This window comes from Vespa crabro, chromosome 2, assembly GCF_910589235.1.
Source record: "Vespa crabro chromosome 2, iyVesCrab1.2, whole genome shotgun sequence".
Classification (NCBI taxonomy): Eukaryota; Metazoa; Arthropoda; class Insecta; order Hymenoptera; family Vespidae; genus Vespa; species Vespa crabro.
In genome coordinates this window covers 3,862,900-3,877,899 of record NC_060956.1, presented here as the reverse complement: position 1 = coordinate 3,877,899, position 15,000 = coordinate 3,862,900, and the positions used below count along the sequence as shown (strand labels likewise).

Here is a 15,000-nt window from a genome sequence, read left to right as displayed (position 1 = left end):
TTAGATCGTTTGATTTATCATTCTTATTTTTATTTATTTATTTATACCTTTATTATTGTTATATATATATATATATACTTCTTTGTTTTTATTTTTTCTATATCTCAGCTTTTGCAAATTTTTATAATATAACACGATAAGTTAAAAAAAAAATTCTCTTCTTTTTTCTATATGTCCTTTTTCAAAAACTATATAAATATACAGTGTTAAGTATTAATAATAAAAAAAAATATATATATATAAAAATAAAAATAAATAAATAAATAAATAAATAAATAAATAAATAAATATAGATATATATTAAACATTCTAATCGCTTAATTAGGGGTTGCAGAATTGTTTTAAAGATTCTTTACGAGCGTTTCGATGCATCCATCCATCGTTTCTTATCATCGATCGATACTATCCAAATTAATTAATTAAAATTATATCTATTATATCACGGGCACGCATTATCGCACGCTTAACGAATGGAAATTATTTTTCTTTGCGATGCACGTTCTCTGTTTATTTATTTATTTGTTTATTTATTTATTTATTTTTTTCTTTCTTCTTCTTCATTTTCTAATCCGCGTTTTAAATATTACGCGCGATAAATTCGATTAACGATAACGGAACACTTACATCTTTACGGTAACAAGAATAAAACAATTAATGAATACATTGGAAGAAAGTAATATTAACATTCTTTTTATTTTTTATCTAATTTCGAGAATATCTATTTAAATTATTTGAGTGACGAAATGCTCGTAATTAAGAAACTAAATATTTATAGGGTCGTTTTTTCCTCTCTCTCTCTCTCTCTCTCTCTCTCTCTCTCTCTCTATCTATCTATCTTTTTCTTTCTTTCTTTCTTTCTTTGTTTCTATCTCTCTCTTTCTTTCTTTCTTATATTTTCGTTATAATCGTCCGTGCGAACGTACACAAGAACTATGCGTATAATAGCGCACGTGCGCGCGCGTACACAAGCACACGAAGAGACGTATTTTACACCAAAGACACAGAAGAGACGCAGAGGGCCAAAATAGAGAAACAAAGCATCCAATAGGATAATTTAACAGCGGGATTTTGAAACGATCGTACGTAAGCTTTTGCCGTATTTTCTCTGGATATCTCTCTTTTGTTTTTCTTCTTTTTTTTTTTTTTTTTTTTATTTTTTCTTCCCTCTATTTTTTCCCCCTGTTTCTTTTTTTTTTTGTTTTTTTTTTTTTATTTTTTCAACGTTTCAAGACTACGTCGATTACGTTCCTACGTTATCGAGCTTTTTTTCGTAATTCTTCCAATTCTCTTATGCTTTCGTTGCAAGCTGTACAAAAACAAAAACAAAAAAAAAACCCCGTTTGTAAAATTGATCCAATGAATCTAATACCGATCGATCCATCCTTCCTAATCCCAATCCTAATTCTGATTCTTTCGATCCATTGACACGTTTGTAATTATGCTGAATATTACATTTGTGGTATTATATTACATATATAGATAGTTCTTGCTTGTTATATATATATATATATATATATATATATATATATTTAGATATATATATATATATATATATATATATATATTTAGATATGTATGTATATATGTTTAAAATAAATGAATGAATTAATTTTATTTGATAAAGATTTGCATTTTTGATCAATTTAAACGTATTGAACTGTGTTTCCAAAACAAAAAATTTGATTTTTTTTTCGTATATATATATATATATATATATATATATATATATATATATTCTTTAATAATGTTGAAATATCTTTGATCTAAGAACTATCTGTATAAATATTATATACTACGATTTATGTACATATAATCAGTTCATGTATAAGTGGAATCCGAAACGCGTGCAATTTGTTCAATGTTTATGCAATATGAAATTTCTTTTTCTTCTTCTTTTTTTTTTTTCTTTTTTTTTTTTTAATTAGACATAAAAACAAAAAACAAAAATAAAAAATGACTTTAACCTTACATCAAATCTATTAATCACGAAGTAATGAAATAAGCATGCGTTTCGTTTATATATACTACGTATACATTGAAGAATACTTTGTGTATTGTATTATACACGACTATATATATATATATATTATAATATATATGTATATATATAAAATTGTGTTACTTGTGTCGCTTGAACGCTTCGTCTTTCCAATTACGTATAATAATTTGCCTTGTGTATATACATATTTGTATATTTGTCCATATGTATATGTCGAGCAAATATATTATGGATTTGCATGCGCTGAAAATAAAAAAAAAAAAATCTTTCTTATTAAGAGAAAAATTTAAATCGATTTTATACTTCTTCGAACGTACACATACATATTCACACAAGCACACACATATATATATATATATGTATGTATATATATATATGTGTATGTGTGATTTGTATTTATATATATATATATGCGCACAGGTCGTTTGTGTGCGAGAAATATATACATGTGTTTAAACGGTTAAAAAAAAAAATCCACTGCCAAAGAATTATTTCGAATTTGGCTTGTTACGTCACGTGACTCGTCCATATCGATAAATTGTGATGGTACTACACTTACGTCGTAGTTCGTGAAAATTTGAACGCGACAATAAAAAAAAAAAAAAAAAAAAAAAAAAAGAAAATTTGACATTACTCGAGAATAAATTAGTAAATGAAATTTCACAATTACTATTGATCGATCCCGTGATTGATCTCGAAAGATCGATAAATAGATCGATCGATCGATCAATCTATCTATCTTTATCATTGTCAATCAGAATAAGGTAGATGTATATATTACGATAATTTGAATTTCTATTGAAAACTCTTCGATTCGGAAGTTGCCCCTAGGAGTTTTGTATCGATCTATCACAGGTAAGGAATAAAAGAGGGAGCATGTAATAAAGACCTCTAATTTATTTTCATCATTCTTCTTCTTCTTCTTCTTCTTTTTTTTCTTCTTTCTTTTCTTCTTCTCACGGCCCGCCCCGCTCGCCCACTGCCCTATAATAGCATTTATCATGTCAAAAATTAATGTCGATAGACAAAGTAATTTTCTAAGAAGAAAAAGAAAAAAGGAGGAAAAAAAAAGAAAAGAAAACAAAAAGTTGGAACGTTACAATCGCTCGACATAAATTTCTTTTTTATTTTTATTTCTTCTTTCTCTTCTTTGTTTTTTTTTTTCTTTTTTTTTTCTTTTTTTTTCTTTACTACTACGAAAGAATATATCATTTAGTAAATGTAATAACGTATATGTATAAAGAACGACTTTATTACATATATATATATATATATATATATATATATATATATATATATATATATGTATATTATATATAGGTCGGTGCGATATACATGGATATATTACATAAATATATCGCAACCGAGTAACGATCGAGGTAATGGCAACGCGAATAGAATTCATCTTACTCCATAAAATATAGAAGTGAAATTGGCTAGGGAATGAGAAAGGAGAGAGAGAGAGAGAGATAGGAAGAATAAAAAAGAGACGAAAGGAAGGAAAAAAGATAAAAAAAAAAAAAAAAGAAAATGTTAGAAAGATGAGGACGAACTTTGACATTTCTTGTCGTAATCTCTATAACGTTACTTACATTGAAATATTGAACATCGTTCATCTCGTACAGTACTCGATAACTTTCTATGAATACTCGGTATTATTATCCATGAATATAAAGAGAAAAAAAGAAAGAAAGAAAAAAAAAAAAATAAGAAAAGAAAAGAAAAAGTGAAAGTAAAAGTAAAAGAAGAAAAAGACGAAGAAGAAGAAAAATTTGCAGGATTTATATCTCCCGATCGAGTTTTTTTTTTTTTTTAATAATATTAAATTCCCTTTTAGATCGAACGTTTCATTGGATATTTAATTAAAATTATTATAGTGTATTTATTACCTCGATCGAATATGATTATTCTTCTTTTTTTTTTTTTTTGTAATTTTACTTAATTATTTATTAATTAATCAATTAATTTCATTGCTCTCGAGCTATTGAACGTTCACTTCTTCAACGTTCGCTCTATCGATCGGTAGGTAGATAAGGAGAAAAAGCCAAAAAAAAAAAAAAGAAAACAAAAAGAGAAAAAGGAAAAAGAGAGAAAAAGAGAAAGAAAAATAAAAGGATAGAGGGAGAGAAAGAACAGAAATAGAAAAGAAAACGATATAATTGAAATGGTCGGTCAGCCGTGTTAGATGGACAAAATGACGCGTTCTTTTCAGACGACGACCTTGATCGGACTTCTCAAGACCGCACGTCTTCTACGCTTGGTTAGGGTGGCCAGAAAAATCGACAGATACAGCGAATACGGAGCCGCGGTTTTGCTCCTTTTAATGGCCAGTTTCGCGCTCATTGCACATTGGATGGCCTGTATATGGTGAGTTAGAAAACAAAAAAGAAAAAAAAAAAAATAAATAAATAAAAAGAAAAAGAATTTCTCCCTCCCTCTTACCCATCCGCCACTCCTGCCAAAAAAAAAAGAAAAATAATGAAAACCTTTTTACATTATTCAGAGATACGAAAGACGATACAAATTGTTTTATATTAATAATTGATAAAAATAAATTGATCAATTTTGTTTTTTCTTTCCTTTTCTTCTTCCCCCTCGCCCAAAAGGTATGCCATAGGAAATGCGGAAAGACCGACCTTGAAGAGTAAAGTCGGTTGGTTGGATATCCTAGCCAACGACACTCATCAATTTTATTTTCACAACAATACAGGTGGACCGAGTATAAAGGTAAAGAAAAATAAATAAATAAATAAATAAATAAAAAAGAAAAGAAAATCTCTATACGATCCTCATAGAGAAAATTTTCATTTATTTCATTGTCATTATTAACATTTTCTTTCGTTACTTTTTCAGAGTCGTTATATAACAGCACTCTACTTCACATTCAGCAGTTTAACGTCCGTCGGTTTTGGTAATGTTGCACCCAATACGGACGCTGAAAAAATATTTACTATTATCGTTATGCTGATAGGATGTAAGTATATGAAATTTCAATCGAATAAAACGTTACAATATTATTACGAATATAATGTAACGTTGTTTAGCTGAATAATCTTTTTCCATTTTTTTTTCTCTCTTTCTTTTTTTTATCTTGTTTTTTTTTTTTTTTTTTTTTTTTTTTGTTTAGCTCTAATGTACGCCAGTATCTTTGGCAATGTATCGGCGATCATACAAAGATTGTACAGTGGTACAGCAAGATATCATACGCAAATGCTCAGGGTTAGAGAATTCATAAGATTCCATCAAATACCAAATCCACTTCGACAACGTTTGGAAGAATATTTTCAACATGCCTGGACTTATACCAACGGGATTGATATGAACAGCGTACTCAAAGGATTCCCCGAGTGCCTTCAGGCTGACATTTGTCTTCATCTCAATAGAAATCTGTTAAACAATTGTAGAGCCTTCGAGGGTGCCAGTCCAGGTTGTTTAAGGTATATAATAAATTTAATCACGACGAATATATGAATCGTTCATTTGCCAAATCGATTGACTCTCAAAAAGAAAATAAGGAAAAATAAATCGAAACTGAAGAAATGCGATAAAATAATATAAATTACTTTTTATAATTTCCATTTAAAATATAAATTCGAATAAACATTGTAGAATGTATGAAGAAAGGTCTTGTTGGTACATTTGAATGATGAATTATTGTAATGATTTACATTAGAGAATGGAATTAATAAGATTGATTTCTGATAATAAATTTTTCTTTTTTTTTTTTTTTTTTTTTTTTTCATTCGATAGTCTAAAAAAATTTTCTCTTTTAATTATATCGAATAATCTACTTGAAGATTAGGGAAATTTATTATGAATATAAAAAGTTGATTACAATCGTCAAGCTCTTTGACGCTTGAATTTAAAATAATTCAAAAAGTGAAATTAATCGATTCGCCTTGTGAACGGTTCGATATATCGATCAAAAGAGAAATAATTTCTAATTTTTAACGAAAAAAAAAAAACAAAGAAAAATAATAATAATAATAATAATAATAATAATTTTTTTTCTCTTTTTAATTTAATTCTTTACGCAGGGCATTGTCTTTAAAATTCAAAACTACGCATGCACCACCGGGTGACACATTGGTCCATCGCGGAGACGTCTTGACGTCCCTTTACTTTATATCACGTGGAAGTATAGAAATTTTAAAGGACGACATCGTAATGGCCATACTCGGGAAGGACGACATTTTTGGTGAAAATCCTTGTATTTATCCAACAGTTGGAAAATCCTCGTGCAACGTTCGTGCTTTGACCTATTGCGATCTTCATAAGATTCACAGAGACGATTTACTCGACGTTTTGGCACTTTATCCTGAATTTTCAAATCACTTCAGTCAAAATCTAGAGATTACATTCAATATGCGAGATGTAAGTTTTATACACCCATAGTTGAGATGTTTATTATTTCTAATTTTTTATTTCATTTTCTTTTTTTTTGTTTTTTTCTTCTTTTTTTTTTTAAATCAAACCGCGAAGAGAGATCCTTCAATCTATTGAAATATGAAATTATTCATTTGATAGGAAGAACAAGCCGGTGTTGATCCAATGTCAGCAAGGTTTCCTGTCAGCACTCCAACCGACGTCGACGTCGACGCCAGGAGATTCGCCTTCCGTCCACCAAGATACCGTCGAGGACCTGGAGGAGGTCCTGGCACCAATCTTATCCCTACCGGTCGACAAGATTCCTTGCAGGACGATCAAGAAGACTAGTAATTATCCTTTCTATCTTCTCACTTTTTCCTTCTTTTTTCTTCTTCTTCTTCTCTCTCTCTCTCTCTCTCTCTCTTTTTTCTTCTTTAATTCATTTATATCACTCACATCGAAATGTCGCATATCTATTAAATGTAAAATTAATATTTACAGCGACAAAAGTAGCGGCCACGGTATATTAGAATTTAGTACCGACAAAGCTGGTCAAGATGTTACGCCATTAAATTTGGAATTCGATGAACCGAAGCAAAGGAGTTCAACATTGAATTCTATTACCGGTGAGCAAATCAATCTCATCTTTAATAATATATCCCATTAAGTATTTTATTATTCAGAATCGACCTTTCAATTTTCGTGCCTGTCTTTTTCTTACTGTTTGAGGAATGTGGTTTACTGCACGATAATAGATCCCCCCTCGATCGATACGGATATTATCATCTCTCGATCCGCCTATTTTTTTTCTTCTTCTTTTTCTTTTTTTCTTTTTATCTCTCTTCATTATCAGAACATCTCGTTCTTTTTTCTTCCTTTCTTTTTTATTTTCTTTTTCTTCTTCTTCTTCTTCTTCTTCTTCTTCTTGATATTGTATTACATTATGTCTTGCGCGTGATGACACAAATTAAAGAAGGGTTAGAAAAAATGCGTGCGAAGATTTTTATTTTTGTTAATATTCGAACTATTGAAAGTGGGATCTTTCTTGAAGATAAATATCTTAAGCGTTTTCATTTTTTTTTCTTTCTTTTCTTTTTTTTTTCTTTACTTTATATATATATATATATATATATATATATATATATATATATATATTTTTTTTTTTCTTTTTTTTTTTTCTTTCATTCACATCCCTGGTAGATTTGTTCGAAAGTACATTTGACTCTTTCTCAGCTGGAAATATTATACGATGTTTCGATTTTACATTATCGAAACAATTATAACGAAACATTTATATAGCCCCCGCCCCGCCCGAACGCCCGCCCGCCCGCCCCCACCCTCTGGCCGCCCTCTCTATTTTCCTTCTTCTTGCTTGTAAGAGTTTTACTTTGTAAGTGAAACGAGGTGTGTTACGCTTTGCGGTTGCGTTTGGTTTTTTTTCCCGAGTTCGTTAACACCTTGAAAACATGGTTGTTCAGGCATGCTAACCCATCTCAAGCGCAGTATACCGGACCTACGACAGCACAAGATTCATCTGCAGCCTCTAACGAGTCATGATTACCTCGCCAAACAGAGTAAGTTTTTTATCGCAAGTAGAATCCCTCTTTTAAGCTGAGATCATTGGGTCAGTAAGCTCGCGCACCGTTATGTGTTTATGATACCTATATCATTAGAGAAAGAGAGAGAGAGAAAGAGAAAAAGAGAAAAAGAGAGAGAGAGAGAGAGGGAGAGGGAGAGAGAGAGAGAGATACAGATTAGAAAATTATTATTATTATTATTATTATTATTATTATTATTATTATTATTATTATTATTATTATTATTATACGGAATCCAGACTTCAAGTTGGGAGACATCATTACGAGAGTATATAAAATAAGTTTATGGATCGATTCCACTTTCTAACGTGAAGTTACAATCATAGCTTTGTCGTTTAGAGCATTTAGTTGTAATATATCTTAAACGGCGATCATTGTATATACATTATCATTGTACATTATCGTAAGATATAAAATATCCTATAATATAAACGCGATGTAATTCCTAACATATAAATTATTTTATTTTGTATCAGTGACAACGCCATTGACAAAACAAACACGTAGAAGTTCTGCCACCGGTGAAAGCTGCCTCAGTCAAAATGCTATACATCCAACGTCTACTACATCCAGTCATTATACAACTCCATCACCGCCACAACATCCTCATTCTCATGGTATCTATCAATGGCTAATATCTTGATATAATTATAACATGATCTACGTTCTCGTTTGAGCACATATATATATATATATATATATAAATATTAAAATTCTTTTTTTCTACGATTTAAGGAGACTTTCAAAGTGGACCTGGACGACCTATTGAAGAAATAAATGCTAGGATAGATCAATTGTCGAAGCAAGTGACGTCATTGGAACACTCAATGACGGGGGATATAAGATTGATATTGACGTTGCTCCAACAGACTCTTAATTCCTCAAGGGAGAGTTCTAGCATAGAAATGATGCCTGGGACTGCACCAGCAGGTTCTGGTAGACAAACTGGTAGACCACCGGCACTCGTTCAAAGATCAGCCAGCGAGCCCCAACCACCAACAACTCCAGCCATTTCGAATAATGGAAATGGAAAGATCCAACCAAGCACGTCTCATGGATTATTTAGGTAAAATAAAGATCATTCGAGAGATTAAATTGGGTGGGCCGGGGGTGGTAAGGTGGAAGGGAGGAGTAGGTGGAAGAACAACAAAAGAAAAAGAAAAAAAAACCCTTGTCGCGCGACCGATAATTATTCTTGAACGTTTTTTATAATCCGTCATATTTATGTCCACCCTATTATTAGATTATTATTATCATTATTATTATTATTATTATTATTATTATTATTAATTATTAATTATTATTATTATTATTATGATTATTATTATTATTATTATTGTTGTTGTTATTATTATTATTATTATTATGATTATTATTATTATTATTATTATTATTATTATTAGAATAAATTAATCCCTTTAGAAGGGAAATTTATAAAGATGATTAAGTAGATCATCAGGATATATTTTCTCAGTAGTCACTCTCTGTATTCTTTTTTACCCAGGAAGTAATCGATATATTTTTTATTCTTGAAAAGCTTTCTTTCGAAATCCCTGGATCAGTTGCATTTGATTTCGGCGTCTTTTATTTTGGAAAAATTGGACAAGTTCCGAAGGTGACCATACTCATACTCTTCTTTCAAACCCCCTTCAGAGCAGTGTTGCGCAAGTCGATTGAAAGAATTATTGGATTGATCAAGGATACGTAATGATTTTAATCTTAGAAGTTATTAATAAATTTTTTATCATGCCTTTGGCGGATTGGAAAGGTACGACAAGAAGAAAAGTAAAGACGAAAAAAAAAAAAAGGAACAAAAAAGAATAGCAAAAGAAAAAAAGAAGAAGAAAAAAGAAAACAGAAAAGAAAACAAAAAGAAGGAAAGAGAAAAAGAAAAAAGAAAAAAACAAGACATTGTTTCCATTTATCCCTTCTTTTCTATTTTCATAATTAAACGTGCGACATTGATATTATCGAAGGAAACGATGCGTTTTAAATCGTATTCTTTCAATCTAGATTTCCAACTAGACTTAGAACGGCTCAAATTTTCTTTTCTCATCATTTCTTTTCCTTTTCTTTAATTTCCTTTTCTTTTTCTCTTCAAAATTCACAAGCATTCATTTCATTAATTTTCATTTGATTCTTGTCACCGCTACATACGAACATTTTCATTGATAATAATAATAAAAAATAATATATATATATGTATATATATATATATATATATAAAATACGTATTTTGATTAATAATAGTAATAAAAAAAAAATATATATATATATATATATAAATATCAGTTGAATTGCATAGTGATTGAGCTTATTGACAAAAGTTGCAAAAAAAAAAATTGACTGATAGGCTTAAATGATAACAACATAGTCTCCGCATAATAATAAAACATCTCGCTTTGTTTTGCCAAACAACAATTTCACACATGCAAACACATATATTCGCAGTTCTAGCGTTTCACGAAGGATTTCGACTTTTTGGATTTGGAGAAACAAGCAACGTATCTTAAAAACTGCCGATGGTGTAGGAGACTTTCGACACGGAAAACTTGTGTGGGTATTACGGGAATTTCTTTCATTTGTGTACATAACGTCTCTGATACGGGCTTCTTCTTGTGCTCCTATAAATTTCTTTTTTCTTTTTTTTTTTTTTTCCTTTGTTTTTTTCATTTCTTTATTTTTCCTTTTTTCTTTTTGTTTTTCTTCTCTTTTTTTTACCGCATATCTTCCGGCATTAAATTTACTTTGGGATCCGTTTTTCCAACATTTTAAACCAAAACAAATCAAATCATATATATATATATATATATATATATATGTATATGTATATGTATATGTATATGTATATGTATATGTATATGTATATATTGTATATTGTATATATATATATATATATATATATATATATATATATCCGATACGTCCGATTTAAATGTACACGCACGATTATTTTCTTAAGTATTAAAAATGTAAAGAAAAGGAGAAAAGAAAAAAAATGTTGCGAAATAAATTTTGTAATGCGTAAATGAGGGATACATAAAGATTATAATTAGTTTACGTAAACACATTGACTTTGACGGAGCTCTTCAAAAAAATTAGAATAATCATTATTGCGATGTATCCCTCTTGATACCACATAACATTCGTTAGAAGCATTTCTTTTCTCACTGTTTTTTTCTTTTCTTTTTTTTTTTTTTGTGGATTTTTAATGGATTTCAAAAGAAAATTTTCAAGGAAATAATCGCTCGTATGCACTTAAATCTGACATATTGTATATGTATACATATTACATAAATATACATTTTTACGTTGATCGACGTAACGTTTTAAGTTTTCTAAATAATTTTTATCTCGCGTTTACTTTCAAAAATTTTAATCGTTCTTTGGCAACGTTCGCACTTTGTAAAAATATTCTTATACACGTGTTTTATCTATTTATTTATTTTTCTTTCTTTTATTCTTTCTTTCTTTTCTTTTTCTTTTTTTTTTTGCTCCTTTCTTTCTTGAACATTGGCAACGAGATAATCTTTCGGACAGATAACAACAGCAACGACAACAACAACAACAGCAACAACGACAACAGCAACAACAACAACAACAACAACAACAACAACAACGATTTTTATTCTTGGCTCGACGGATATACGAGTATCGTGATAAAACGCGAATACAAATAAATTTTTCAATAAATACGTTAGATCGGTCGCGAGTTTTAAAAAATAAAAAAAGAAATAAAAATAAAGTGATAGAAATAGAGAGATAGATAGAGAGAGAGAGAGAGAGAGAGAGAGAGAGAGAGAGAGATAGAAAGAGATAGAAAGAGATAGAGAGATAGAAAGAGATAGAGATAGAGATAGAAAGAGGTAGAGAGATAGAGAGATCAAGTATGTACTTACTATCTTCTTTATCCAGACGCATAAAAGAATATTTCGTTAAAATCACATCTTACTTTCGATGATAATGCTTATCTCATCTTCGCTTGCTTCAACATAATCGTCGAGCCGAGTTATTTTTTCATGATACATTTATTTTATATTATTTCCTTTATTTCTTTCTACGTCCATTATTACGCTTACTCAAAGTCCATCACGTAACAATGAAAAAGTAATATTGATATTAGTGTAATAAGTAATATATATTATGATACCATGCATGGGACTGATTAACTGCACACCATTTTTATTTGCCAAGCAGATTCTTCCTTAATTTTCGAAATTTCTTCGAGAAATAAGAGAAGAAAAAAATCGAAGAAAAAGAAAAAGATTAAAAAAAAAAAAAAGAAAAAAAAAAAGAAAAAAAACAGACACACATTTTAACGTTGAAAAACATTGATTATGATGATGATAGCTATATTTAGGGGAGATCGATGGAGATGAAATGATCAATTTTAATAAAAAAGAAAGAAAAAGAAAAAGAAAAGAATAATTGGCTAGATTTACACGCGACTCCTTTTCATTTGTATTTATTTATTTATTTATTTATTTGTTTGTTTACTTTTTTATTTATTATTTTGTTTATTTATTTATTTATTTATCCTTATCTCCACTTTCCTTCGTTTCTAGCACATATGTATGTACGTAATTACGTGTATATTATGTACGTATATATATTTGCATATATGTATATATATATATATATATATTGATTATAAATTAAGGGTAGGTTGAATATATCGTTTGTTAGTAAGCAATAAAAGAAAAAAAAATGTATTAAGGAAGTTTCATGATTTTATGGATCAAATATATTAATAATACGAAACGAAAGATTCATTTATATCGAATGTTTTATTTCGTACTTTTCAAATATTTGATACTTTTCATAAATCGTAAAACTCTTTTTAATATATATATATATATTTTTTTTTTTATCTGTTGCTATTACCAAAGTAGATATTGAAATTACCCTTAATTTATAATCAACTTGTTTATATATATATATACGTACACAATATTCACAACAAAACGTGAAAACAAAAGTGCTTTACCAATGACAGTGGAGTATGTATTTTATTTATTTAAAAAAACGCTTAAAACATTATATTTTAGAATATGTCCTTCCCCTTTAGTAGTTAATATTAGTTAGTCTTTGAGAAACGTATCAAATTTTTGAGATGCTGCATCAAATTGTTATACATAATTATTATATATATATATATATATATATATATATATATATATATATATATATGTATGTATGTATATATATACACACACGACTGATCGCAGAGCAATAAAAACGTAGAATTGAATTGATTCATTCTTAATAGAGCACTATAAATGCATAAATGCAAGCGATAATGATTCGATCGATTTATTAATTCGAGGCTAATATTATTTTTTTTTAGCTCATTAATTAAAAAAAAAAAAGATTTCTCCCATCTCATGATAATTTTCATTTGTCAGCACACACGTGTATGTACATAATTAATATAAGTACTTATTTATATGATGTATAATTTAGACGGATGTCGATGTCGATGATTGATTGAATATTTCGGGAAGAAAGTGAGAGAGAGAGAGAGAGAGAGAGAGAGAGAGAGAGAGAGAGAGAGATGCTAGACACGTGGTCACGGGACACTGCTCTGGATAATTTTAGAGAATTTAGTGGCCAACCAAATCCCATTGTACATAATCACGTGCTTAAAGTATCTTTATTCGCTGACATATTACCCCTAGTGGTTACGAGATTTATTACTATTTATTTGAAAAAAAAAAGATGAAGAATAAAAAAGAATGATAGAAAGAAAAAAAAAAAAGAATTGCACATTCACCAAAAAGAAATGACTGTCCGGGTTACTTTCGCAGTAGACCATCGACAAGGGAACCAATGTCGACATCATCGGGAACATCGAGACTTACAATGACGTCGGATACGTCGGCGTTGGCGACTGCCCTTCAGGCAGCATTGAACGGAAGAGCGGCACCAACGAGATCACAGAGTCAGCCGGTAGACTTGGCAGTACCTACGACCACCCAACAGGCTCATCAGCCACACGCTTGGCACAGCCAGCCTGCGGCATTTAGAAGAGGAGAGTTTAGGAGCGGGTATGTGTGAATATATACGTATGTCTGTATGTATAAATATATATATATATATATATATATATATATATTCATATACACATATGTATATTATTAAGAGAATTAAGGGAAAACTAATTGAATTGAATAATGATTATAAATAAAATAAATGATGAATTTAATGAACAAATAAAAGAACGAGTATTTTCGTGTCGAAGTAGGTACAGTTCGTTCAACAAACGATCCGAGCCGGAAGGCGAGGATCCTTGGACTTGCGTTGTCTCGGTACAAGAACCAAGAAGTGGAAGTTCCCAGAGACCTCGTAGCGGTGATTCACGTAAGGATTCATCCTCAAATTATCGTTGTCCGAACGATCAACAACAAAGGGGAACGGAAAATGGTGTTAGACATGTAATGGCGACATTACCAGGAGCAACGACGACAACGACGCCTACGACGACGACAACGACGACGGCATTAGGATTAGGCGGTATTGGTTTAGGTCAACAACAACAACAATCGACCAGCGGAATAGGAGGATTAGGAGGAGGTAGTAGTACGAATGGTAATGGACAAGATGGCGTCGTCGTTCAAGGGTCAACGGGTCAACGTCAAGAATCTTCGAGACAAACCAGCGAAGATATATCGTGGGAATTTACGATAAACGAGGCACCAATAGCAAGACTGGAATCGTTGGATGAACTCGATCAAGATCATGGTAGTTAAAGGCTAAGAATTTAGAAGATGAGTAAACTATTTTGGACCATAAAGAGACGACGACGGCGATGACGTGCTGTTATGGATCTGAAGCTGTTTAAGCTTCTTACTCGTTATAACAGAGAAATAAATAAACGGAGATAGAGAGAGTGAGAGAGAGAGAGAGAGAGATAGATATAGATATAGAGCGAGAGAAAGAGAGTAAAAGAGAGAGAGAGAGAGGAAGAGAGAATCGCGTTCCCTTAACTCGAAACTTACTTCCGATTTTTCTCACCGAAGATGGATTTTAACGAAT

The 15,000-nt window shown here is 30.2% G+C and overlaps 1 protein-coding gene across 15 annotated transcripts in view; it reads left to right on the top strand.

The window, feature by feature from the left end:
• The window catches only part of LOC124421721 (potassium voltage-gated channel unc-103), a 150,116-nt gene that overhangs the window by 134,251 nt on the left and 865 nt on the right, over nucleotides 1-15,000 (top strand). For 7 of the 15 annotated variants that reach the window (XM_046957235.1, XM_046957247.1, XM_046957243.1 and 4 more), the window contains 13 exons: nucleotides 4,212-4,366; nucleotides 4,606-4,726; nucleotides 4,853-4,973; nucleotides 5,127-5,436; nucleotides 6,037-6,373; nucleotides 6,527-6,714; nucleotides 6,869-6,993; nucleotides 7,846-7,941; nucleotides 8,442-8,582; nucleotides 8,701-9,031; nucleotides 10,417-10,521; nucleotides 13,773-14,012; nucleotides 14,207-15,000. The exon at nucleotides 14,207-15,000 is cut by the window's right edge and continues 865 nt beyond it. In XM_046957235.1, coding sequence (XP_046813191.1) covers nucleotides 4,212-4,366; nucleotides 4,606-4,726; nucleotides 4,853-4,973; nucleotides 5,127-5,436; nucleotides 6,037-6,373; nucleotides 6,527-6,714; nucleotides 6,869-6,993; nucleotides 7,846-7,941; nucleotides 8,442-8,582; nucleotides 8,701-9,031; nucleotides 10,417-10,521; nucleotides 13,773-14,012; nucleotides 14,207-14,714 — 2,778 coding nt within the window. In that variant the 3' untranslated portion in view covers nucleotides 14,715-15,000. Of the gene's footprint in view, nucleotides 1-4,211; nucleotides 4,367-4,605; nucleotides 4,727-4,852; nucleotides 4,974-5,126; nucleotides 5,437-6,036; nucleotides 6,374-6,526; nucleotides 6,715-6,868; nucleotides 6,994-7,845; nucleotides 7,942-8,441; nucleotides 8,583-8,700; nucleotides 9,032-9,502; nucleotides 9,581-10,416; nucleotides 10,522-13,772; nucleotides 14,013-14,206 lie in introns of all 15 variants that reach the window. The other 8 variants (XM_046957237.1, XM_046957238.1, XM_046957242.1 and 5 more) reach the window with 8 other exon arrangements.